The 23365-nt window shown below is 51.6% G+C and overlaps 1 protein-coding gene across 4 annotated transcripts in view; it reads right to left on the bottom strand.

Moving 5' to 3' along the window:
- The window catches only part of PPP4R2 (protein phosphatase 4 regulatory subunit 2), a 44691-nt gene extending 32566 nt beyond the window's left edge, over positions 1–12125 (bottom strand). The window contains exons 1-2 of one of the 4 annotated variants that reach the window (XM_078770464.1): positions 11834–12125; positions 11567–11648 (exon numbers count right to left, since the gene is read on the bottom strand). In XM_078770464.1, coding sequence (XP_078626590.1) covers positions 11567–11648; positions 11834–11867 — 116 coding nt within the window. In that variant the 5' untranslated portion in view covers positions 11868–12125. Of the gene's footprint in view, positions 1–11560; positions 11649–11833 lie in introns of all 4 variants that reach the window. The other 3 variants (XM_068103286.2, XM_068103276.2, XM_068103266.2) reach the window with 3 other exon arrangements.
- Between the last annotated feature and the right edge of the window lie 11240 nt (positions 12126–23365).

Here is a 23365-nt window from a genome sequence, read left to right as displayed (position 1 = left end):
AGAAGTCAGCACATGATTGGGGTAGCGAGTGGAGAAGACAGCACGGGATTGGGGTAGCGAGTGGAGAAGTCAGCACATGATTGGGGTAGCGAGTGCAGAAGTCAGCACATGATTGGGGTAGCGAGTGAAGAAGTCAGCATGGGATTGGGGGAGTGAGTGGAGAAGTCAGCACATGATTGGGGTAGCGAGTGGAGAAGTCAGCAAATGATTGGGGGAGTGGGTGGAGAAGTCACCACATGATTGGGGGAGCGGGTGGATAAGTCAGCACATGATTGGGGGAGCGGGTGGATAAGTCAGCACATGATTGGGGGAGCGGGTGGAGAAGTCAGCACATGATTGGGGGAGCGGGTGGAGAAGTCAGCACATGATTGGGGGAGCGGGTGGAGAAGTCAGCACATGATTGGGGGAGCGGGTGGATAAGTCAGCACATGATTGGGGGAGCGGGTGGATAAGTTAGCACATGATTGGGGGAGCGGGTGGAGAAGTCAGCACATGATTGGGGGAGCGGGTGGAGAAGTCAGCACATGATTGGGGGAGCGGGTGCAGAATTCAGCACATGATTGGGGAGCGGGTGGAGAAGTCAGCACATGATTGGGTGAGTAGGTGGACAAGCCATCAGGGGATTGGGGGAGCAAGTGGACAAGTCAGCACATGATTGGGGGAGCGAGTGGAGAAGTCAGCACATGATTGGGGGAGCGATTGGAGAAGTCAGCACATGATTGGGGGAGCGATTGCAGAAGTCAGCACATGATTGGGGGAGCGAGTGGAGAAGTCAGCACATGATTGGGGGAGCGATTGCAGAAGTCAGCACATGATTGGGGGAGCGAGTGGAGAAGTCAGCACATGATTGGCGGAGCGAGTGGAGAAGTCAACACATGATTGGGGAAGTGTGGTGGAAAAGTCAGCACATGATTGGGGAAGTGTGGTGGAAAAGTCAGCACATGATTGGGGAAGTGTGGTGGACAAGACAGCATGGGATTGGGGAAGTGTGTGGAGAAGTCAGCACATGATTGGGGTAGCGAGTGCAGAAGTCAGCACATGATTGGGGTAGCGAGTGAAGAAGTCAGCACGGGATTGGGGTAGCGAGTGGAGAAGTCAGCACATGATTGGGGTAGCGAGTGAAGAAGTCAGCACGGGATTGGGGTAGCGAGTGGAGAAGTCAGCACATGTTTGGGGTAGCGAGTGGAGAAGTCAGCACATGATTGGGGTAGCGAGTGCAGAAGTCAGCACATGATTGGGGTAGCGAGTGAAGAAGTCAGCACGGGATTGGGGGAGTGAGTGGAGAAGTCAGCACATGATTGGGGTAGCGAGTGGAGAAGTCAGCAAATGATTGCGGGAGTGGGTGGAGAAGTCAGCACATGATTGGGGGAGCGGGTGGATATTTCAGCACATGATTGGGGGAGCGGGTGGATAAGTCAGCACATGATTGGGGGAGCGGGTGGAGAAGTCAGCACATGATTGGGGGAGTGGGGTGGAGAAGTCAGCACATGATTGGGGTAGCGGGTGCAAAATTCAGCACATGATTGGGGGAGCGGGTGGAGAAGTCAGCACATGATTGGGGGAGCGAGTGGAGAAGTCAGCACATGATTGGGGGAGCGAGTGGAGAAGTCAGCACATGATTGGGGGAGCGAGTGGAAAAGTCAGCACGTGATTTGGGGAGCGAGTGGAGAAGTCAACACATGATTGGGGGAGCGATTGCAGAAGTCAGCACATGATTGGGGGAGCGAGTGGAGAAGTCAGCACATGATTGGGGGAGCGAGTGGAGAAGTCAGCACATGATTGGGGGAGCGAGTGGAAAAGTCAGCACGTGATTTGGGGAGCGAGTGGAGAAGTCAACACATGATTGGGGAAGTGTGGTGGAAAAGTCAGCACATGATTGGGGAAATGTGGTGGAAAAGTCAGCACATGATTGGGGAAGTGTGGTGGAAAAGTCAGCACATGATTGGGGAAGTGTGTGGAGAAGTCAGCACATGATTGGGGTAGCGAGTGCAGAAGTCAGCACATGATTGGGGTAGTGAGTGAAGAAGTCAGCACGGGATTGGGGTAGCGAGTGAAGAAGTCAGCACATGATTGGGGTGGCGAGTGAAGAAGTCAGCACGGGATTGGGGTAGCGAGTGGAGAAGTCAGCACATGATTGGGGTAGCGAGTGGAGAAGACAGCATGGGATTGGGGTAGCGAGTGGAGAAGTCAGCACATGATTGGGGTAGCGAGTGGAGGTCAGCACATGATTAGGGTAGCGAGTGCAGAAGTCAGCACATGATTGGGGTAGCGAGTGGAGAAGTCAGCAAATGATTGGGGGAGCGGGTGGAGAAGTCAGCACATGATTGGGGGAGCGGGTGGATAAGTCAGCACATGATTGGGGGAGCGGGTGGAGAAGTCAGCACATGATTGGGGTAGCGAGGGAAGAAGTCAGCACGGGATTGGGGTAGCGAGTGGAGAAGTCAGCACATGATTGGGGTAGCGAGTGGAGAAGTCAGCACATGATTGGGGGAGCGAGTGGAGAAGTCAGCACGTGATTTGGGGAGCGAGTGGAGAAGTCAACACATGATTGGGGAAGTGTGGTGGAAAAGTCAGCACATGACTGGGGAAGTGTGGTGGAAAAGTCAGCACATGATTGGGGAAGTGTGGTGGACAAGACAGCATGGGATTGGGGTAGCGAGTGGAGAAGTCAGCACATGATTGGGGTAGCGAGTGAAGAAGTCAGCACGGGATTGGGGTAGCGAGTGGAGAAGTCAGCACATGATTGGGGTAGCGAGTTGAGAAGACAGCACGGGATTGGGGTAGCGAGTGGAGAAGTCAGCACATGATTGGGGTAGCGAGTGGAGAAGTCAGCACATGATTGGGGTAGCGAGTGCAGAAGTCAGCACATGATTGGGGTAGCGAGTGAAGAAGTCAGTATGGGATTGGGGGAGTGAGTGGAGAAGTCAGCACATGATTGGGGTAGCGAGTGGAGAAGTCAGCAAATGATTGGGGGAGTGGGTGGAGAAGTCACCACATGATTGGGGGAGCGGGTGGATAAGTCAGCACATGATTGGGGGAGCGGGTGGATAAGTCAGCACATGATTGGGGGAGCGGGTGGAGAAGTCAGCACATGATTGGGGGAGCGGGTGGAGAAGTCAGCACATGATTGGGGGAGCGGGTGGAGAAGTCAGCACATGATTGGGGGAGCGGGTGGATAAGTCAGCACATGATTGGGGGAGCGGGTGGATAAGTTAGCACATGATTGGGGGAGCGGGTGGAGAAGTCAGCACATGATTGGGGGAGCGGGTGGATAAGTCAGCACATGATTGGGGGAGTGAGTGAAGAAGTCAGCACGGGATTGGGGTAGCGAGTGAAGAAGTCAGCACATGATTGGGGTGGCGAGTGAAGAAGTCAGCACGGGATTGGGGTAGCGAGTGGAGAAGTCAGCACATGATTGGGGTAGCGAGTGGAGAAGACAGCATGGGATTGGGGTAGCGAGTGGAGAAGTCAGCACATGATTGGGGTAGCGAGTGGAGGTCAGCACATGATTAGGGTAGCGAGTGCAGAAGTCAGCACATGATTGGGGTAGCGAGTGGAGAAGTCAGCAAATGATTGGGGGAGCGGGTGGAGAAGTCAGCACATGATTGGGGGAGCGGGTGGATAAGTCAGCACATGATTGGGGGAGCGGGTGGAGAAGTCAGCACATGATTGGGGTAGCGAGGGAAGAAGTCAGCACGGGATTGGGGTAGCGAGTGGAGAAGTCAGCACATGATTGGGGTAGCGAGTGGAGAAGTCAGCACATGATTGGGGGAGCGAGTGGAGAAGTCAGCACGTGATTTGGGGAGCGAGTGGAGAAGTCAACACATGATTGGGGAAGTGTGGTGGAAAAGTCAGCACATGACTGGGGAAGTGTGGTGGAAAAGTCAGCACATGATTGGGGAAGTGTGGTGGACAAGACAGCATGGGATTGGGGTAGCGAGTGGAGAAGTCAGCACATGATTGGGGTAGCGAGTGAAGAAGTCAGCACGGGATTGGGGTAGCGAGTGGAGAAGTCAGCACATGATTGGGGTAGCGAGTTGAGAAGACAGCACGGGATTGGGGTAGCGAGTGGAGAAGTCAGCACATGATTGGGGTAGCGAGTGGAGAAGTCAGCACATGATTGGGGTAGCGAGTGCAGAAGTCAGCACATGATTGGGGTAGCGAGTGAAGAAGTCAGTATGGGATTGGGGGAGTGAGTGGAGAAGTCAGCACATGATTGGGGTAGCGAGTGGAGAAGTCAGCAAATGATTGGGGGAGTGGGTGGAGAAGTCACCACATGATTGGGGGAGCGGGTGGATAAGTCAGCACATGATTGGGGGAGCGGGTGGATAAGTCAGCACATGATTGGGGGAGCGGGTGGAGAAGTCAGCACATGATTGGGGGAGCGGGTGGAGAAGTCAGCACATGATTGGGGGAGCGGGTGGAGAAGTCAGCACATGATTGGGGGAGCGGGTGGATAAGTCAGCACATGATTGGGGGAGCGGGTGGATAAGTTAGCACATGATTGGGGGAGCGGGTGGAGAAGTCAGCACATGATTGGGGGAGCGGGTGGATAAGTCAGCACATGATTGGGGGAGCGGGTGGATAAGTTAGCACATGATTGGGGGAGCGGGTGGAGAAGTCAGCACATGATTGGGGGAGCGGGTGCAGAATTCAGCACATGATTGGGGAGCGGGTGGAGAAGTCAGCACATGATTGGGTGAGTAGGTGGACAAGCCATCACGGGATTGGGGGAGCAAGTGGACAAGTCAGCACATGATTGGGGGAGCGAGTGGAGAAGTCAGCACATGATTGGGGGAGCGATTGGAGAAGTCAGCACATGATTGGGGGAGCGATTGCAGAAGTCAGCACATGATTGGGGGAGCGAGTGGAGAAGTCAGCACATGATTGGGGGAGCGAGTGGAGAAGTCAGCACGTGATTTGGGGAGCGAGTGGAGAAGTCAACACATGATTGGGGAAGTGTGGTGGAAAAGTCAGCACATGATTGGGTAAGTGTGGTGGAAAAGTCAGCACATGATTGGGGAAGTGTGGTGGACAAGACAGCAAGGGATTGGGGAAGTGTGTGGAGAAGTCAGCACATGATTGGGGTTGCGAGTGCAGAAGTCAGAACATGATTGGGGTAGCGAGTGAAGAAGTCAGCACGGGATTGGGGTAACGAGTGGAGAAGTCAGCACATGATTGGGGTAGCGAGTGAAGAAGTCAGCACGGGATTGGGGTAGCGAGTGGAGAAGTCAGCACATGATTGGGGTAGCGAGTGGAGAAGACAGCACGGGTTTGGGGTAGCGAGTGGAGAAGTTAGCACATGATTGGGGTAGCGAGTGCAGAAGTCAGCACATGATTGGGGTAGCAAGTGAAGAAGTCAGCACGGGATTGGGGGAGTGAGTGGAGAAGTCAGCACATGATTGGGGTAGCGAGTGGAGAAGTCAGCACATGATTGGGGTAGCGAGTGAAGAAGTCAGCACGGGATTGGGGTAGCGAGTGGAGAAGTCAGCACATGATTGGGGTAGCGAGTGAAGAAGTCAGCACGGGATTGGGGTAGCGAGTGGAGAAGTCAGCACATGATTGGGGTGGCGAGTGGAGAAGACAGCACGGGATTGGGGTAGCGAGTGGAGAAGTCAGCACATGATTGGGGTAGCGAGTGCAGAAGTCAGCACATGATTGGGGTAGCGAGTGAAGAAGTCAGCACGGGATTGGGGGAGTGAGTGCAGAAGTCAGCACATGATTGGGGTAGCGAGTAGAGAAGTCAGCAAATGATTGGGGGAGTGGGTGGAGAAGTCAGCACATGATTGGGGGAGCGGGTGGATAAGTCAGCACATGATTGGGGGAGCGGGTGGAGAAGTCAGCACATGATTGGGGGAGCGGGTGGAGAAGTCAGCACATGATTGGGGGTGCGGGTGGAGAAGTCAGCACATGATTGGGTGAGTGGGTGGACAAGCCATCACGGGATTGGGGGAGCGAGTGGAGAAGTCAGCACATGATTGGGGGAGCGAGTGGAGAAGTCAGCACATGATTGCGGGAGCGAGTGGAGAAGTCAGCACATGATTGGGGGAGTGAGTGGAGAAGACAGCACATGATTGGGGGAGTGGGTGAAGAAGACAGCACATGATTGGGGGAGTGGGTGGAGAAGACAGCACGTGATTGGGGGAGTGGGTGGAGTAGAGAGCACGTGATTGGGGGAGTGGGTGGAGAAGACAGCACGTGATTGGGGGAGTGGGTGGAGAAGACAACACAGGATTGGGGAGTGGGTGGAGAAGACAGCACGTGATTGGGGGAGTGGGTGGAGAACACAGCACATGATTGAGGAAGTGGGTGGCATAGACAGCACATGATTGGGGGAGTGGGTGGAGAAGACAGCACATGATTGGGGGAGTGGGTGGAGAAGACAGCACGTGATTGGGAGAGTGGGTGGAGAAGACAGCACATGATTGGGGTAGTGTGGTGGAGAAGACAGCACATGATTGGGGTAGTGTGGTGGAGAAGACAGCACATCATTGGGGAAGTGGGTGGAGTAGACAGCACATGATTGGGGGAGTGGGTGGAGAAGACAGCACATGATTGGGGGAGTGAGTGGAGAAGACAGCACATGATTGGGGGAGTGGGTGAAGAAGACAGCACATGATTGGGGGAGTGGGTGGAGAAGTCAGCACATGATTGGGGGAGTGAGTGGAGAAGACAGCACATGATTGGGGGAGTGGGTGAAGAAGACAGCACATGATTGGGGGAGTGGGTGGAAAAGACAGCACCTGATTGGGGGAGTGGGTGGAGTAGAGAGCACATGATTGGGGGAGTGGGTGAAGAAGACAGCACATGATTGGGGGAGTGGGTGGAGAAGTCAGCACATGATTGGGGGAGTGAGTGGAGAAGACAGCACATGATTGGGGGAGTGGGTGAAGAAGACAGCACATGATTGGGGGAGTGGGTGGAGAAGACAGCACGTGATTGGGGGAGAGGGTGGAGAAGACAGCACGTGATTGGGGGAGTGGGTGGAGAAGACAACACAGGATTGGGGAGTGGGTGGAGAAGACAGCACGTGATTGGGGGAGTGGGTGGAGAACACAGCACATGATTGAGGAAGTGGGTGGAGAAGACAGCACATGATTGGGGGAGTGGGTGGAGAAGACAGCACATGATTGGGGGAGTGTGGTGGAGAAGACAGCACGTGATTGGGGGAGTGTGGTGGAGAAGACAGCACATGATTGGGGGAGTGGGTGCAGAAGACAGCACATGATTGGGGGAGTGGGTGGAGAAGACAGCACATGATTGGGGGAGTGTGGTGGAGAAGACAGCACGTGATTGGGGGAGTGGGTGGAGTAGACAGCACATGATTGGGGGAGTGGGTGGAGAAGACAGCACATGATTGGGGGAATGTTGTGGAAAAGACATCATGGGATTGGGAGATGTGTAGTGGCGAAGACAGCGTGGGATTGGGGGAGCAGGTGGAGAAGACAGCATGGGATTGGGGGAGTGCCGTGGAGAAAATAGCACATGATTGGGGGAGTGGGTGGAGAAGACATCATGGGATTGGGAGATGTGTAGTGGAGAAGACAGCGTGGGATTGGGGGAGCAGGTGGAGAAGACAGCATGGGAATGGGGGAGTGTGGTGGAGAAAATAGCACATGATTGGGGGAGTGGGTGGAGAAGACAGCTCAGGATTGGGGGAGTGTGGTGAAGACAGCATGGGATTGGGGGAGTATGGTGGAGAAGACAGCACAGGGTTGGGGGAGTGTGGTGAAGACAGCACGGGATTGGGGGAGTGTGGTGAAGACAGCACATGATTGGGTGTGTGGGTGGAGAACACAGCACGGGATTGGGGGAGCAGGTGGAGAAGACAACACAGGCTTGGGGGAGTATGGTGGAGAAGACAGCACGGGATTGGGGGAGCGGGTGAAGACAGCACAGGATTAGGGGAGTGTGGTGAAGACAGCATGGGATTGGGGGAGCAGGTGAAGACAGCACAGGTTTGGGGGAGTGTGGTGAAGACAGCACATGATTGGGTGTGTGGGTGGAGAACACAGCACGGGATTGGGGGAGCAGGTGGAGAAGACAACACAGGATTGGGGGAGCAAGTGGAGAAGACAGCACATGATTGGGCGAGTGTGGTGGAGAAGACAGCACATGATTGGGTGAGTGGGTGAAGACAGCACATGATTGGGTGAGTGGGTGGACAAGCAATCACGGGATTGGGGGAGCAAGTGGAGAAGTCAGCACATGATTGGGGGAGCGATTGCAGAAGTCAGCACATGATTGGGGGAGCGAGTGGAGAAGTCAGCACATGATTGGGGGAGCGAGTGGAGAAGTCAGCACATGATTGGGGGAGCGAGTGGAGAAGTCAACACATGATTGGGGAAGTGTGGTGGAAAAGTCAGCACATGACTGGGGAAGTGTGGTGGAAAAGTCAGCACATGATTGGGGAAGTGTGGTGGACAAGACAGCACGGGATTGGGGAAGTGTGTGGAGAAGTCAGCACATGATTGGGGTAGCGAGTGCAGAAGTCAGCACATGATTGGGGTAGCGAGTGAAGAAGTCAGCACGGGATTGGGGTAGCGAGTGGAGAAGTCAGCACATGATTGGGGTAGCGAGTGGAGAAGTCAGCACATGATTGGGGGAGCGAGTGGAGAAGTCAGCACGTGATTTGGGGAGCGAGTGGAGAAGTCAACACATGATTGGGGAAGTGTGGTGGAAAAGTCAGCACATGACTGGGGAAGTGTGGTGGAAAAGTCAGCACATGATTGGGGAAGTGTGGTGGACAAGACAGCATGGGATTGGGGTAGGGATTGGGGTAGCGAGTGGAGAGGTCAGCACATGATTGGGGTAGCGAGTGAAGAAGTCAGCACGGGATTGGGGTAGCGAGTGGAGAAGTCAGCACATGATTGGGGTAGCGAGTGGAGAAGACAGCACGGGATTGGGGTAGCGAGTGGAGAAGTCAGCACATGATTGGGGTAGCGAGTGGAGAAGTCAGCACATGATTGGGGTAGCGAGTGCAGAAGTCAGCACATGATTGGGGTAGCGAGTGAAGAAGTCAGCATGGGATTGGGGGAGTGAGTGGAGAAGTCAGCACATGATTGGGGTAGCGAGTGGAGAAGTCAGCAAATGATTGGGGGAGTGGGTGGAGAAGTCACCACATGATTGGGGGAGCGGGTGGATAAGTCAGCACATGATTGGGGGAGCGGGTGGATAAGTCAGCACATGATTGGGGGAGCGGGTGGATAAGTCAGCACATGATTGGGGGAGCAGGTGGAGAAGTCAGCACATGATTGGGGGAGCGGGTGGAGAAGTCAGCACATGATTGGGGGAGCGGGTGGATAAGTCAGCACATGATTGGGGGAGCGGGTGGATAAGTTAGCACATGATTGGGGGAGCGGGTGGAGAAGTCAGCACATGATTGGGGGAGCGGGTGGAGAAGTCAGCACATGATTGGGGGAGCGGGTGCAGAATTCAGCACATGATTGGGGAGCGGGTGGAGAAGTCAGCACATGATTGGGTGAGTAGGTGGACAAGCCATCAGGGGATTGGGGGAGCAAGTGGACAAGTCAGCACATGATTGGGGGAGCGAGTGGAGAAGTCAGCACATGATTGGGGGAGCGATTGGAGAAGTCAGCACATGATTGGGGGAGCGATTGCAGAAGTCAGCACATGATTGGGGGAGCGAGTGGAGAAGTCAGCACATGATTGGGGGAGCGATTGCAGAAGTCAGCACATGATTGGGGGAGCGAGTGGAGAAGTCAGCACATGATTGGCGGAGCGAGTGGAGAAGTCAACACATGATTGGGGAAGTGTGGTGGAAAAGTCAGCACATGATTGGGGAAGTGTGGTGGAAAAGTCAGCACATGATTGGGGAAGTGTGGTGGACAAGACAGCATGGGATTGGGGAAGTGTGTGGAGAAGTCAGCACATGATTGGGGTAGCGAGTGCAGAAGTCAGCACATGATTGGGGTAGCGAGTGAAGAAGTCAGCACGGGATTGGGGTAGCGAGTGGAGAAGTCAGCACATGATTGGGGTAGCGAGTGAAGAAGTCAGCACGGGATTGGGGTAGCGAGTGGAGAAGTCAGCACATGATTGGGGTAGCGAGTGGAGAAGTCAGCACATGATTGGGGTAGCGAGTGCAGAAGTCAGCACATGATTGGGGTAGCGAGTGAAGAAGTCAGCACGGGATTGGGGGAGTGAGTGGAGAAGTCAGCACATGATTGGGGTAGCGAGTGGAGAAGTCAGCAAATGATTGCGGGAGTGGGTGGAGAAGTCAGCACATGATTGGGGGAGCGGGTGGATAAGTCAGCACATGATTGGGGGAGCGGGTGGATAAGTCAGCACATGATTGGGGGAGCGGGTGGAGAAGTCAGCACATGATTGGGGGAGCGGGGTGGAGAAGTCAGCACATGATTGGGGTAGCGGGTGCAAAATTCAGCACATGATTGGGGGAGCGGGTGGAGAAGTCAGCACATGATTGGGTGAGTGGGTGGACAAGCCATCACGGGATTGGGGGAGCAAGTGGAGAAGTCAGCACATGATTGGGGGAGCGAGTGGAGAAGTCAGCACATGATTGGGGGAGCGATTGGAGAAGTCAACACATGATTGGGGGAGCGATTGCAGAAGTCAGCACATGATTGGGGGAGCGAGTGGAGAAGTCAGCACATGATTGGGGGAGCGAGTGGAGAAGTCAGCACATGATTGGGGGAGCGAGTGGAAAAGTCAGCACGTGATTTGGGGAGCGAGTGGAGAAGTCAACACATGATTGGGGAAGTGTGGTGGAAAAGTCAGCACATGATTGGGGATATGTGGTGGAAAAGTCAGCACATGATTGGGGAAGTGTGGTGGAAAAGTCAGCACATGATTGGGGAAGTGTGTGGAGAAGTCAGCACATGATTGGGGTAGCGAGTGCAGAAGTCAGCACATGATTGGGGTAGCGAGTGAAGAAGTCAGCACGGGATTGGGGTAGCGAGTGAAGAAGTCAGCACATGATTGGGGTGGCGAGTGAAGAAGTCAGCACGGGATTGGGGTAGCGAGTGGAGAAGTCAGCACGGGATTGGGGTAGCGAGTGGAGAAGTCAGCACATGATTGGGGTAGCGAGTGGAGAAGACAGCATGGGATTGGGGTAGCGAGTGGAGAAGTCAGCACATGATTGGGGTAGCGAGTGGAGGTCAGCACATGATTAGGGTAGCGAGTGCAGAAGTCAGCACATGATTGGGGTAGCGAGTGGAGAAGTCAGCAAATGATTGGGGGAGCGGGTGGAGAAGTCAGCACATGATTGGGGGAGCGGGTGGATAAGTCAGCACATGATTGGGGGAGCGGGTGGAGAAGTCAGCACATGATTGGGGTAGCGAGTGGAGAAGTCAGCAAATGATTGGGGGAGCGGGTGGAGAAGTCAGCACATGATTGGGGGAGCGGGTGGATAAGTCAGCACATGATTGGGGGAGCGGGTGGAGAAGTCAGCACATGATTGGGGGAGCGGGTGCAGAATTCAGCACATGATTGGGAGGGAAGATGATCACAGGTTGCGGTTTGTCCAGAGGTCGCTAGTTCATGTGTTACACTTTGCGAACCGAAAGTGAAGTTCAGCCATTACCCATACATTGTCTCGCCAGTCTTGGCTATATGTTGAAGAAATTGCTCCAAAGGTGGAGTCACCTCCTTGGTGGGTCGCTTTTCAAACTCTGGGAGGCATGACAGGGAGGGAGACCATTAGGACGTCATTTCTGATCCAAATATAAACCTTTAGGAACAGTGAATTGGAAGCATTCGGTTTTTAATTCGTGCCTCGTCAAAACTCGCTTGCTGAGGGAATATCCTCATCGCGGGAGGGTCATATTTCCCCATTTTTCGGCGATGACACATTTACCTGCCAGTGCTTCCAACACAATATCGGGCTCCATCGCCTCTGGAGGTCGCGTCTCACTCTTTCCAATATGGCGGATCAACAGACAACAAGCCCCACATGAGCTGCCCAGCGCGCTCGCCCGTCCGTCCAAAGCCTTTGACACTTGTCGATTCCTTTCCTCATGCAATTTCTTTTCAAATACTATAAGAAATAATAGAATACCTAGAAACTATATAAAATATTCACTTGATGGATTCTCAGTTAAATTTGCGGTAAAAAAAAATCTTGGAGAACGTCATAAATTCGTAATGTGGTTATACACCGCCTCAGTGGCGCAGCGAAACCACAAATCGTTAATTGATTAATATTGATTCATTCATTTTGTGTTTGTTTTATAAAATAAAGTCCTCTCTCAGTATGAAACTATACACTGTAATCTCTAATCAATCCATTATTTGCTATATACCGGTTTTCAGGCGTTTGAAAAGTATTTAAATGATCGGACGAGCTACAGTCGGACCTCCATCAGTGCCGATGGTGGGGTTGGTGTAGCGCGGCCATGATGGACCGAATGACCTCTTCCTGCGCCAATCAAACTTACTCGAGTGAATCAATCAATCAATGTGTGAGGGGGCGGGTCAGTACAAATGAAGGAGGAGCTAATTTGAGGAAAAAAAATGGTCAAACAATGGGGAGGGGTAAAGTGGAGTACATGAGGAGTGGGTGGAAAACCTTGTGAAGAGATTGGAGTAAAGAAAGGAAAGGGTGGGAAAAAGCCAAAAGCTCCACCGTCTCGGTACGTAATATGTAGACGGCTTCCACGAAACAAGGAGAAGCTTTTTGATGAATGAGTTGCAGGTGGAAGTAAAAATCGTTTACTACGTTGACGGTTTCGTCATGGAAAGCACAAATGCACAACTTTCGAACGCAATTCATGCTGCTCCAACTTCTCCAAAGGAAGAAAAGTGCCCTCCTGGTGTACGAGTGGGGATCGGGTTCGTGAGGAATGAGGATTTTAACCCTCTCCGCCTTCGCCTCACATTCCTCCCTTTTAGATAGCATTTTAGCGGTTGCCGAAGACGATAAGAAGAGGCCATTTCGTTGGGTACAAAAAGGTTGTTTATTGTACAGAAATCTCCAGCAACTGCTAACGAACGGAAGTCGTAACGGCTTATATAAAACAAGCATCCTCTTCGGAGGGCGTGGCTCCAACAGCCGCGCGTGCGTCACGACGACACAACCAAACGCCCATGTGCGTGGGTTAGACCAAACCCATCGTAATGGTAACCGTCACATGCGGATAAGTTAACCGCGACAAGTGAATAAGGTAACCGCGACAAGTGAATAAGGTAACCGCGACATGTGAATAAGGTAACCACGACATGCGCCCCCCCCCCCCCCCCCCCCCCCAGAAGGCACGCCATGGGCGTGTACGTAGTTCGCGGGTGGAACAGAGCCGGGCCGCGGGTGCTGAGCAGCGGTAGCCGTTGTAGTTGCAGCAGTAGGAATTGCGGGAGTGGCGAGCAGCAGTGCGCGCGAAGGTAACAAAGCAGCCGTGCGTGCGCAAGAGCTGAACAGCGGTAGTAGCTGTAGTTGCAGGAGCATCAGCCTCGGGATCCGCCGTAGGAGCAGTAGTAGGAGTGGCGAGCAGCAGTACTCGGCCTGTGTGCGCGGAGGCGACGAAGTAGCAGTACTCGGCTTGTGTGCGCAAAGGCGACGAGCAGCAGTACTCGGCCTGTGAGAGCGGAGGCGACGACCAGCGGTGCTCGGCCTGTGTGCGTGAAGGCGACGAAGTAGCCGTGCCCGGCCTGTGTGCGCGGAGGTGACGAAGTAGCAGTACTCGGCCTGTGTGCGCAAAGGCGACGAAGTAGCAGTACTCGGCCTGTGTGCGCGAAGGCGACGAAGTAGCAGTACTCGGCCTGTGTGCGCGAAGGCGACGAAGTAGCCGTGCCGCCAACGCCCCGTAACGGCGTTCCTTCGGAGGGTCCCAGAGCTGGTTCGCCCCTCCAGTCGTAGAGGAGGAACCGAGCACGATGCGCGAACCACATGGCCCCCCGCCGTTGCTAAAACTCCGGCAGTTCGAGTTCAGGTCATGTGGAAGAAATTGCGGTCGCAATCCTGCCGTGTTCATGTGGCCCCCGAATACGTTCGGGGGCAACGGGGTCACCAGTTTAGCGGTTGCCGAAGACGATAAGAAGAGGCCATTTCGTTGGGTACAAAAGGTTGTTTATTGTACAGAAATCTCCAGCAACTGCTAGCGAACGGAAGTCGTAACGGCTTATATAAAACCAAGAACCCTCTTCGGAGGGCGTGGCTCCAACAGCCGCGCGTGCGTCACGACGACACAACCAAACGCCCGTGTGCGTGGGTAAGACCAAACCCATCGTAATGGTAACCGTCACATGCAGATAAGTTAACCGCGACAAGTGAATAAGGTAACCGCGACATGTGAATAAGGTAACCACTACACCATCTCAATCCTCCATTCCACCCAAAAGTACCACTTTAGTACTTGCCCAAACCTCCGGGCGAACATAGTAAAGTAAATAGATGGGACTTTCCCGTTGGAAACCAGATAAGACACTTGTTTGCGAGACAGCTGTTGTGGAAACCGACGTTGTTTGCTAGACAGCTGTTGTAGAAACCGACATTGTTTGCGACACAGCTGTTGTAGAAACCGACGTTGTTTGCGAGACAGCTGTTGTAGAAACCGACGTTGTTTGCAAGACAGCTGTTGTGGAAACCGACGTTGTTTGCGAGACAGCTGTTGTGGAAACCGACATTGTTTGCGAGACAGCTGTTGTAGAAACCGACGTTGTTTGCGAGACAGCTGTTGTAGAAACCGACGTTGTTTGCGAGACAGCTGTTGTAGAAACCGACGTTGTTTGCGAGACAGCTGTTGTGGAAACCGACGTTGTTTGCTAGAGAGCTGTTGTAGAAACCGACATTGTTTGCTGGACAGCTGTTGTGGAAACCGATGTTGTTTGCGAGACAGCTGTTGTGGAAACCGACATTGTTTGCTAGACAGCTGTTGTAGAAACCGACGTTGTTTGCGAGACAGCTGTTGTAGAAACCGACGTTGTTTGCTAGGCAGCTGTTGTGGAAACCGACGTTGTTTGCGAGACAGCTGTTGTGGAAACCGACGTTGTTTGCTAGACAGCTGTAGTGGAAACCGACGTTGTTTGCGAGACAGCTGTTGTAGAAACCGACATTGTTTGCGAGACAGCTGTTGTGGAAACCGACGTTGTTTGCGAGACAGCTGTTGTAGAAACCGACATTGTTTGCGAGACAGCTGTTGTGGAAACCGTTGTTTGCGAGACAGCTGTTGTAGAAACCGACATTGTTTGCGAGACAGCTGTTGTGGAAACCGACATTGTTTGCGAGACAGCTGTTGTGGAAACCGATGTTGTTTGCCAGACAACTGTTGTGGAAACCGACGTTGTTTGCGAGACAGCTGTTGTGGAAACCGACGTTGTTTGCGAGACAGCTGTTGTAGAAACCGACGTTGTTTGTGAGACAGCTGTTGTGGAAACCGACGTTGTTTGCGAGACAGCTGTTGTAGAAACAGACGTTGTTTGCGAGACAGCTGTTGTAGAAACAGACGTTGTTTGCAAGACAGCTGTTGTGGAAACCGACGTTGTTTGCTAGACAGCTGTTGTAGAAACCGACGTTGTTTTCACGACAGCTGTTGTGGAAACCGACGTAGTTTGCTAGACAGCTGTTGTGGAAACCGACGTTGTTTTCTCGACAGCTGTTGTGGAAACCGACGTTGTTTGCTAGACAGCTGTTGTGGAAACAGACGTTGTTTGCGAGACAGCTTTTGTAGAAACCGACGTTGTTTGCGAGACAGCTGTTGTAGAAACCGACGTTGTTTGCGAGACAGCTGTTATAGAAACAGACGTTGTTTGCTAGACAGCTGTTGTGGAAACCGACATTGTTTGCTAGACAGCTGTTGTGGAAACCGACATTGTTTGTGAGACAGCTGTTGTAGAAACCGATATTGTTTGCTAGACAGCTGTTGTAGAAACTGACGTTGTTTGCGAGACAGCTGTTGTGGAAACCGACGTTGTTTGCTAGACAGCTGTTGTAGAAACCGACGTTGTTTGCGAGACAGCTGTTGTAGAAACCGACGTTGTTTGCGAGACAGCTGTTGTAGAAACCGACGTTGTTTGCTAGACAGCTGTTGTAGAAACCGACGTTGTTTGCGAGACAGCTGTTGTAGAAACCGATGTTGTTTGATAGACAGCTGTTGTAGAAACCGACGTTGTTTGCTAGACAGCTGTTGTAGAAACCGACGTTGTTTGCGAGACAACTGTTGTAGAAACCGACGTTGTTTGCTAAACAGCTGTTGTAGAAACCGACGTTGTTTGCGAGACAGCTGTTGTGGAAACCGACGTTGTTTACGAGACAGCTGTTGTAGAAACAGACGTTGTTTGCGAGACAGCTGTTGTAGAAACAGACGTTGTTTGCAAGACAGCTGTTGTGGAAACCGACGTTGTTTGCTAGACAGCTGTTGTAGAAACCGACGTTGTTTTCTCGACAGCTGTTGTGGAAACCGACGTTGTTTGCTAGACAGCTGTTGTGGAAACCGACGTTGTTTTCTCGACAGCTGTTGTGGAAACCGACGTTGTTTGCAAGACAGCTGTTGTGGAAACAGACGTTGTTTGCGAGACAGCTGTTGTAGAAACCGACGTTTGCGAGACAGCTGGTGTAGAAACAGACGTTGTTTGCTAGACAGCTGTTGTGGAAACCGACATTGTTTGCTAGACAGCTGTTGTGGAAACCGACGTTGTTTGTGAGACAGCTGTTGTAGAAACCGATGTTGTTTGCGAGACAGCTGTTGTAGAAACCGACGTTGTTTGCGAGACAGCTGTTGTGGAAACCGACGTTGTTTGCTAGACAGCTGTTGTAGAAACCGACGTTGTTTGCGAGACAGCTGATGTAGAAACCGACGTTGTTTGCTAGACAGCTGTTGTAGAAACCGACGTTGTTTGCTAGACAGCTGTTGTAGAAACCGACGTTGTTTGCGAGACAGCTGTTGTAGAAACCGATGTTGTTTGATAGACAGCTGTTGTAGAAACCGACGTTGTTTGCTAGACAGCTGTTGTAGAAACCGACGTTGTTTGCGAGACAACTGTTGTAGAAACCGACGTTGTTTGCTAAACAGCTGTTGTATAAACCGACGTTGTTTGCTAGACAGCTGTTGTAGAAACCGACGTTGTTTGCGAGACAGCTGCTGTAGAAACCGACGTTGTTTGCTAGACAGCTGTTGTAGAAACCGATGTTGTTTGCTAGACAGCTGTTGTAGAAACCGAAGTTGTTTGCGAGACAGCTGTTGTAGAAACCGACGTTGTTTGCTAGACAGCTGTTGTAGAAACCGACGTTTATTAGACAGCTGTTGTAGAAACCGACGTTGTTTGCGAGACAGCTGTTGTAGAAACCGACGTTGTTTGCTAGACAGCTGTTGTGGAAACCGACGTTGTTTGCTAGACAGCTGTTGTGGAAACCGACGTTGTTTGCTAGACAGCTGTTGTGGAAACCGACGTTGTTTGCGAGACAGCTGTTGTGGAAACCAACGTTGTTTGCGAGACAGCTGTTGTGGAAACCGACGTTGTTTGATAGACAGCTGTTGTAGAAACCGACGTTGTTTGCTCGACAGCTGTTGTGGAAACCGACGTTGTTTGATAGACAGCTGTTGTAGAAACCGACGTTGTTTGCAAGACAGCTGTTGTAGAAACCGACGTTGTTTGCTAGACGGCTGTTGTAGAAACCGACGTTGTTTGCTAGACAGCTGTTGTAGAAACCGACGTTGTTTGCTAGACAGCTGCTGTCGAAACCGATGGTGTTTGCTAGACAGCTGTTGTAGAAACCGACGTTGTTGGCGAGACAGCTGTTGTAGAAACCGACGTTGTTTGCGAGACAGCTGTTGTAGAAACCGACGTTGTTTGCTGGACAGCTGTTGTAGAAACCGACGTCGTTTGCTGGACACCTGTTGTAGAAACCGACGTTGTTTGCTGGACAGCTGTTGTAGAAACCGACGTTGTTTGCAAGACAGCTGTTGTGGAAACCGACGTTGTTTGCTAGACAGCTGTTGTAGAAACCGACGTTGCTTGCTAGACAGCTGTTGTGGAAACCGACATTGTTTGCTAGACAGTTGTTGTAGAAACCGACGTTGTTTTCTCGACAGCTGTTGTGGAAACCGACATTGTTTGCTCGACAGTTGTTGTAGAAACCGACGTTGTTTTCTCGACAGTTGTTGTAGAAACCGACGTTGTTTGCTAGACAGCTGTTGTAGAAACCGACGTTGTTTTCTCGACAGTTGTTGTAGAAACCGCGAGATCCCGCGAGATCTTGGAGACGGCGGCAGGGATTTTCGAAGCTCCACACGGTCTCCACGTTTTTCGAAGTTAAGTCTGTTCACAATTGTATTTTGTCGAAACTGTATTTATCTTTCGGTGTGTGAAGTTATTGTGTGCAACTTTGGTTGTTTCTCGGTGTTTATCTTTCATAAATTGATCGTCTGTTTGCCGTGTCGTGTCTTGAGGCCTTGTACAGTGTGCACTGTACAACCATGAGGCTTTGTTTTTCTCAGCGGTCCGTCCTTTGTGATCCAATAACTTTCGTTCTCTGTATTCCCAGTCTTTTCACCCATAGCCTACTTCCTTGTGTAAATCTCAACAACAAAAAAAAACAACAAAAAAAAAAAAAAACATTTCCTTCTCTGTTCTCATTCGTTTATTCATTCTTATTCGTTCGTTCGTTCTTCGACCACGTGTTTCTCCCCCATTTCCCCAGATAGTTTTCACTCATTAACCTTCAATGTTTACACTTTCCCCTCAAGTTATGTATTCCGTCATATTTTATAACACCTTTTTCTTCTTCTTCTTTAAAAGGCTGCTTTCGACTTGCTCAACAAATCAATTCATCCCAAAAAAAATATCCATCTCCTATAGTGCCTTTTTTCTACATTCCCTAAACTCTCCTGCACTCCATCCTCCATCCAGCGTCCTTAAACGTATTTTTAACTCGAAGGTCACAAGAAACTCATTTTGCAATAAATGTTCGTTTCCCATAAATCGTACACTTTCAAAAATCCAATCTCACCCCTCCCCTCCAAATCTTCCCCATAACCCCTCCCCTCCAAATCTTCCCCATCACCCCTCCCCTCCAAATCTTCCCCATCACCCATCCCTTTCAAATCTCCCCCCTTGCCTCCTCCCTCCTAAACTACCCCCTCACCCCTCCCCGCCAAGACGCCCCCTCGCCCCTCCCCTCCTAGACTCCTGCCTCACCCCTCCCCTCCAAATCTCCCCCATATCCCATCCCTTTCAAATCCCTCCCCTTGTCCCTTCCCTCCCAAACTCCCCCCTCACCCCTCCCCTTCAAATCTCCCCATCCTCATTGCTTCTCAATTTCCCCCCTCTCACTCCCCCTCCTCAAAGCGTCCTCTCCGCTTCTTCCCCCTTCAAACTCTCACCTCCATCTCCCCCAACCTTCTGCCTCGCTCTTCCCCCTCCTCAAATAACACCTCATTGTGGCTCACCCAATCACCATCAAACCTTTTGTCCGCCCCATCCTTCCCTTTCTCCGAGCTATTCTGAAATCTCTGACACACCTTCAACAGCTCTCCCTACCTCTTCCACCTCTTCCACATCTTACCCCACCCCTCCTCCCCCCTGTTCTGTATCTGATGCTCCCCCTTCCTCTTCATTAACGGTATGGACCTCAAACATCCGGGGCCTTCGTTCAAACTTAACTGATCTCTCCATACAGGTTGCTTCTGTCAAACCAGACGTGATCTGCTTAACAGAAACTTTCCTCCTTTATGATGTCTCTGATTCCATAGTATCTCTCCCGGGCTACTCCCTCCTCCGGTATGATAGACCTGAGCCTCGTCCTGGAGGCGGGGTTGCTATCTTTATCAAAAACTCTCTTCCTCACTCGCCCTGCACTGCACTCTCTCCACCTCACCCCCAGGAATACCTCTGGCTACGGCTTCCCCTTCGCTCCCACCTCTTGTTCATATGTGTGTTGTACCGTCCACCAAACAGTGATGACTCCATCTACATCTCGCTGTCTGATGATATGGACCAACTTCTATCTACTCATCCCAACTCTCTCTTCCTCATATGTGGTGATTTCAACTGTCATCATGCCAGTTGGCTGGGTGTGGGTACCTCTCTCACCAGCCATGGCTCCTCAGCAAAGGACTTCTGCGACTCACTGGGACTGACACAATCTGTCAATTTCCCGACCCGGATCTCAGTCAACGGAACATCTTCTCTTCTGGACTTGGTTATGACTAACTTCCCTGAAAATGTCTGCTGCTCTTCTTCTGCTCCGATCGGATCATCTGATCATGTCCTTGTTAAAGTGGACATCTCTCTGACCATCCTCAGGGAGCTTGCTCAGCGTCGACGAGTCTGGCATTTCACTCAGGCCAACTGGCACGGTCTTCAAGCAGCCATCAATCATCTGGACTGGTCTCCCATCTCTACCACCTCTGACATCAACTCATCCTGGGAATTCTTCCAAAGTAAATTGCTCTCTCTCATGCACAGATTTATCCCATCTCGTCTTCAGTTGTCATACCCTTCCTCCCGTCCATGGTACACGGAATCTTGTGGTGAGGCTGTTGCCCAGAAACAACTTGCCTTCGTCTCCTGGAAAGCAAATCCAACGGAAGGAAATCTCATTTCCTTTCACAAAGCCCGAAACAAGTGTGTGTCCACCCTCAGGAGAGCCAGGAAACAATATCTCTCCGTTCTCAAGACCGAACTCTCTTATCTGTCTCCCTCTTCCAAATCCTGGTGGCGTCTGGTCAAATCCGTTTCTGGTGTTTGTTCCCCCTCCATCCCCTCCCTTACCTCAAACGGCTACACAGCTGACTCCGCACGTGAAAAAGCTGAATGCCTCAACTCTGTGTTTGCCTCTAAATCTTGTGTCCCAAACCCATCCCTCTCTGTACCCACCATACCCAGTCGTACCCTGCTGCTCCTGGACTCCGTGTCCTTTCCTCCTGACAAGGTGGAAAAGTTTCTGTCAACCCTCGACTCTGATTCTGCAACTGGACCCGACGGCATCAGCCCACGGGTCCTAAAATCCTGCTCTGCTGCTCTATCTCACCCTCTCTCTGTTCTCTTCACCCTCTCTTTTGCTCAAGGTCAACTGCCATCTGCTTGGAAATCAGCCAACATCACCGCTTTGCACAAAAAAGGTGCAAAAACAGATCCTAGCAACTACAGACCAATCAGCCTTCTCCCAATTATCAGCAAAGTCATGGAATCCATCATTGCTTCGGATATGAAATCTTTCCTCTTCTCCAATGGCTTGATCTCTGATCATCAATTTGGTTTCAGACCAGGTCACTCTACTCTGGACATGCTGCTTCTGCTGTCTCAACAATGGATGGAGGTCCTCAATGCCAAACAGGAAATTAGAGCTGTCTCCCTCGACATATCACGTGCCTTCGACACGGTCTGGCACCCCGCTCTGCTCACCAAACTCTCCTCCTTTGGTATCCATGGAAATCTCCACGCATGGCTGGCGGACTTCCTCTCTAGTCGTCGTCAACGTGTGGCCCTGAATGGGTTTCTCTCATCTCCTCTTCCTGTTCAGGCTGGAGTTCCCCAAGGCAGTGTTCTGGGCCCCGTGCTTTTTCTGGTCTTCATCAATGATCTCTCTGACTCTCTCGAAAATCCTCTCTATCTCTTTGCTGATGACTCCACTCTCTGCCGCTCCATTCCTCTTCCCTCAGATCGGCAGTCTGCTGCCTCCTCACTCTCTGAAGACCTGGACAAAATCACAGACTGGTCAAACAAGTGGAACATGTCTTTCAATCCTGACAAATCTCACACTCTTACTATGTCTCTCCGAAAAGATCGACTGGACAACCCTCCCATCTACTTTCTCAACAATCCTCTCCAAGAAGTTCTGTCGCTCAAGATTTTGGGTCTCACTATCTGCCATGATCTTTCTTGGGAAAACCACATTTCCAAGCTGGCCTCCAAAGCCAGTCGCCGACTGGGCATCCTCCGTCGTGCCAAGTCCTTCCTCGGCACACCTGAGCTCCTCACCACATACATGGCTTTCATCCGCAGCTCAATGGAATACTGTTCTCCCCTATGGGCCGGTGCTCCTGCCTCACACCTAGCTCGGCTTCACGCTGTTGAGACCAAAGCTTTCAGAATTATTGGAATCTCCCGCGATGAAGCTATCTCTGAGGGCCTTTCACTCACTCACCGCAGGCAGGTAGGTGGTCTTTCTGTCTTCTACCGACTCCTCTCCGGCCTTGCACCCCCAGCTCTCTCTGTGCTCTGTCCCCCAAATATTCCTACAGGTCGCACAAGATCTGCCAGCAACCCTCTGATGGTTAAACTGCCGAAATCTCGGCTCTCTGCTCACCTTCACTCTTTCATTCCTCTTTTCTCCCGCCTCTGGAACAAACTCCCTCACTCCCTTCAATCCCACTCCTCCCTCCAGGTCTTTAAAACAGCTGTTCACCACCATCTCTTATCTTCCCCCATCCAAAACCTTGATCTTTTCTACCCCCGCTAATTCACCCCAGATCCACCTTGTTTGAAATTCCAACCTCTTTCCTGGAAGTCCTGGCAGTGTCCATATGTTTTATACCTCTCCCACCGCCCCCTTCCCATGCCCCCCCCCCCCCAAAGCCCTCGCCCTCTCTCAGATCTCTCGATGTCTCCATGTCTCTCGATCCCTGCTCTCAAATGTTGTGTTTGTGTCCTTCCCCCTCTCTCCCCATCTTGTCTACCGCTCCCGATGTTATATGTTTCATGTGTCGGTTTGTCTTTCTGTGTGATTAATGTTCGCTCTTTCACGAGCCTCGATCTTGTATACAAAAAAAAAAAAACAAACAAAAAAAAAAAACCGACGTTGTTTGCGAGACAGCTGTTGTGGAAACCGACATTGTTTGCTAGACAGCTGTTGTCGAAACTGACATTGTTTGCTAGACAGCTGTTGTAGAAACCGACGTTGTTTGCTGGACAGCTGTTGTAGAAACCGACGTTGTTTGCTAGACAGCTGTTGTAGAAACCGACGTTGTTTGCTGGACAGCTGTTGTAGAAACCGACGTTGTTTGCTCGACAGCTGTTGTAGAAACCGACGTTGTTTGCGAGACAGCTGTTGTAGAAACCGACGTTGTTTGCTAGACAGCTGTTGTAGAAACCGACGTTGTTTGCGAGACAGCTGTTGTAGAAACCGATGTTGTTTGATAGACAGCTGTTGTAGAAACCGACGTTGTTTGCTAGACAGCTGTTGTAGAAACCGACGTTGTTTGCGAGACAACTGTTGTAGAAACCGACGTTGTTTGCTAAACAGCTGTTGTAGAAACCGACGTTGTTTGCGAGACAGCTGTTGTGGAAACCGACGTTGTTTACGAGACAGCTGTTGTAGAAACAGACGTTGTTTGCGAGACAGCTGTTGTAGAAACAGACGTTGTTTGCAAGACAGCTGTTGTGGAAACCGACGTTGTTTGCTAGACAGCTGTTGTAGAAACCGACGTTGTTTTCTCGACAGCTGTTGTGGAAACCG

The sequence above is a fragment of the Myxine glutinosa genome, chromosome 1, assembly GCF_964187855.1.
Source record: "Myxine glutinosa chromosome 1, kmMyxGlut1.1, whole genome shotgun sequence".
NCBI lineage: Eukaryota > Metazoa > Chordata > Myxini > Myxiniformes > Myxinidae > Myxine > Myxine glutinosa.
This window is presented reverse-complemented; position numbering and strand designations above follow the sequence as displayed.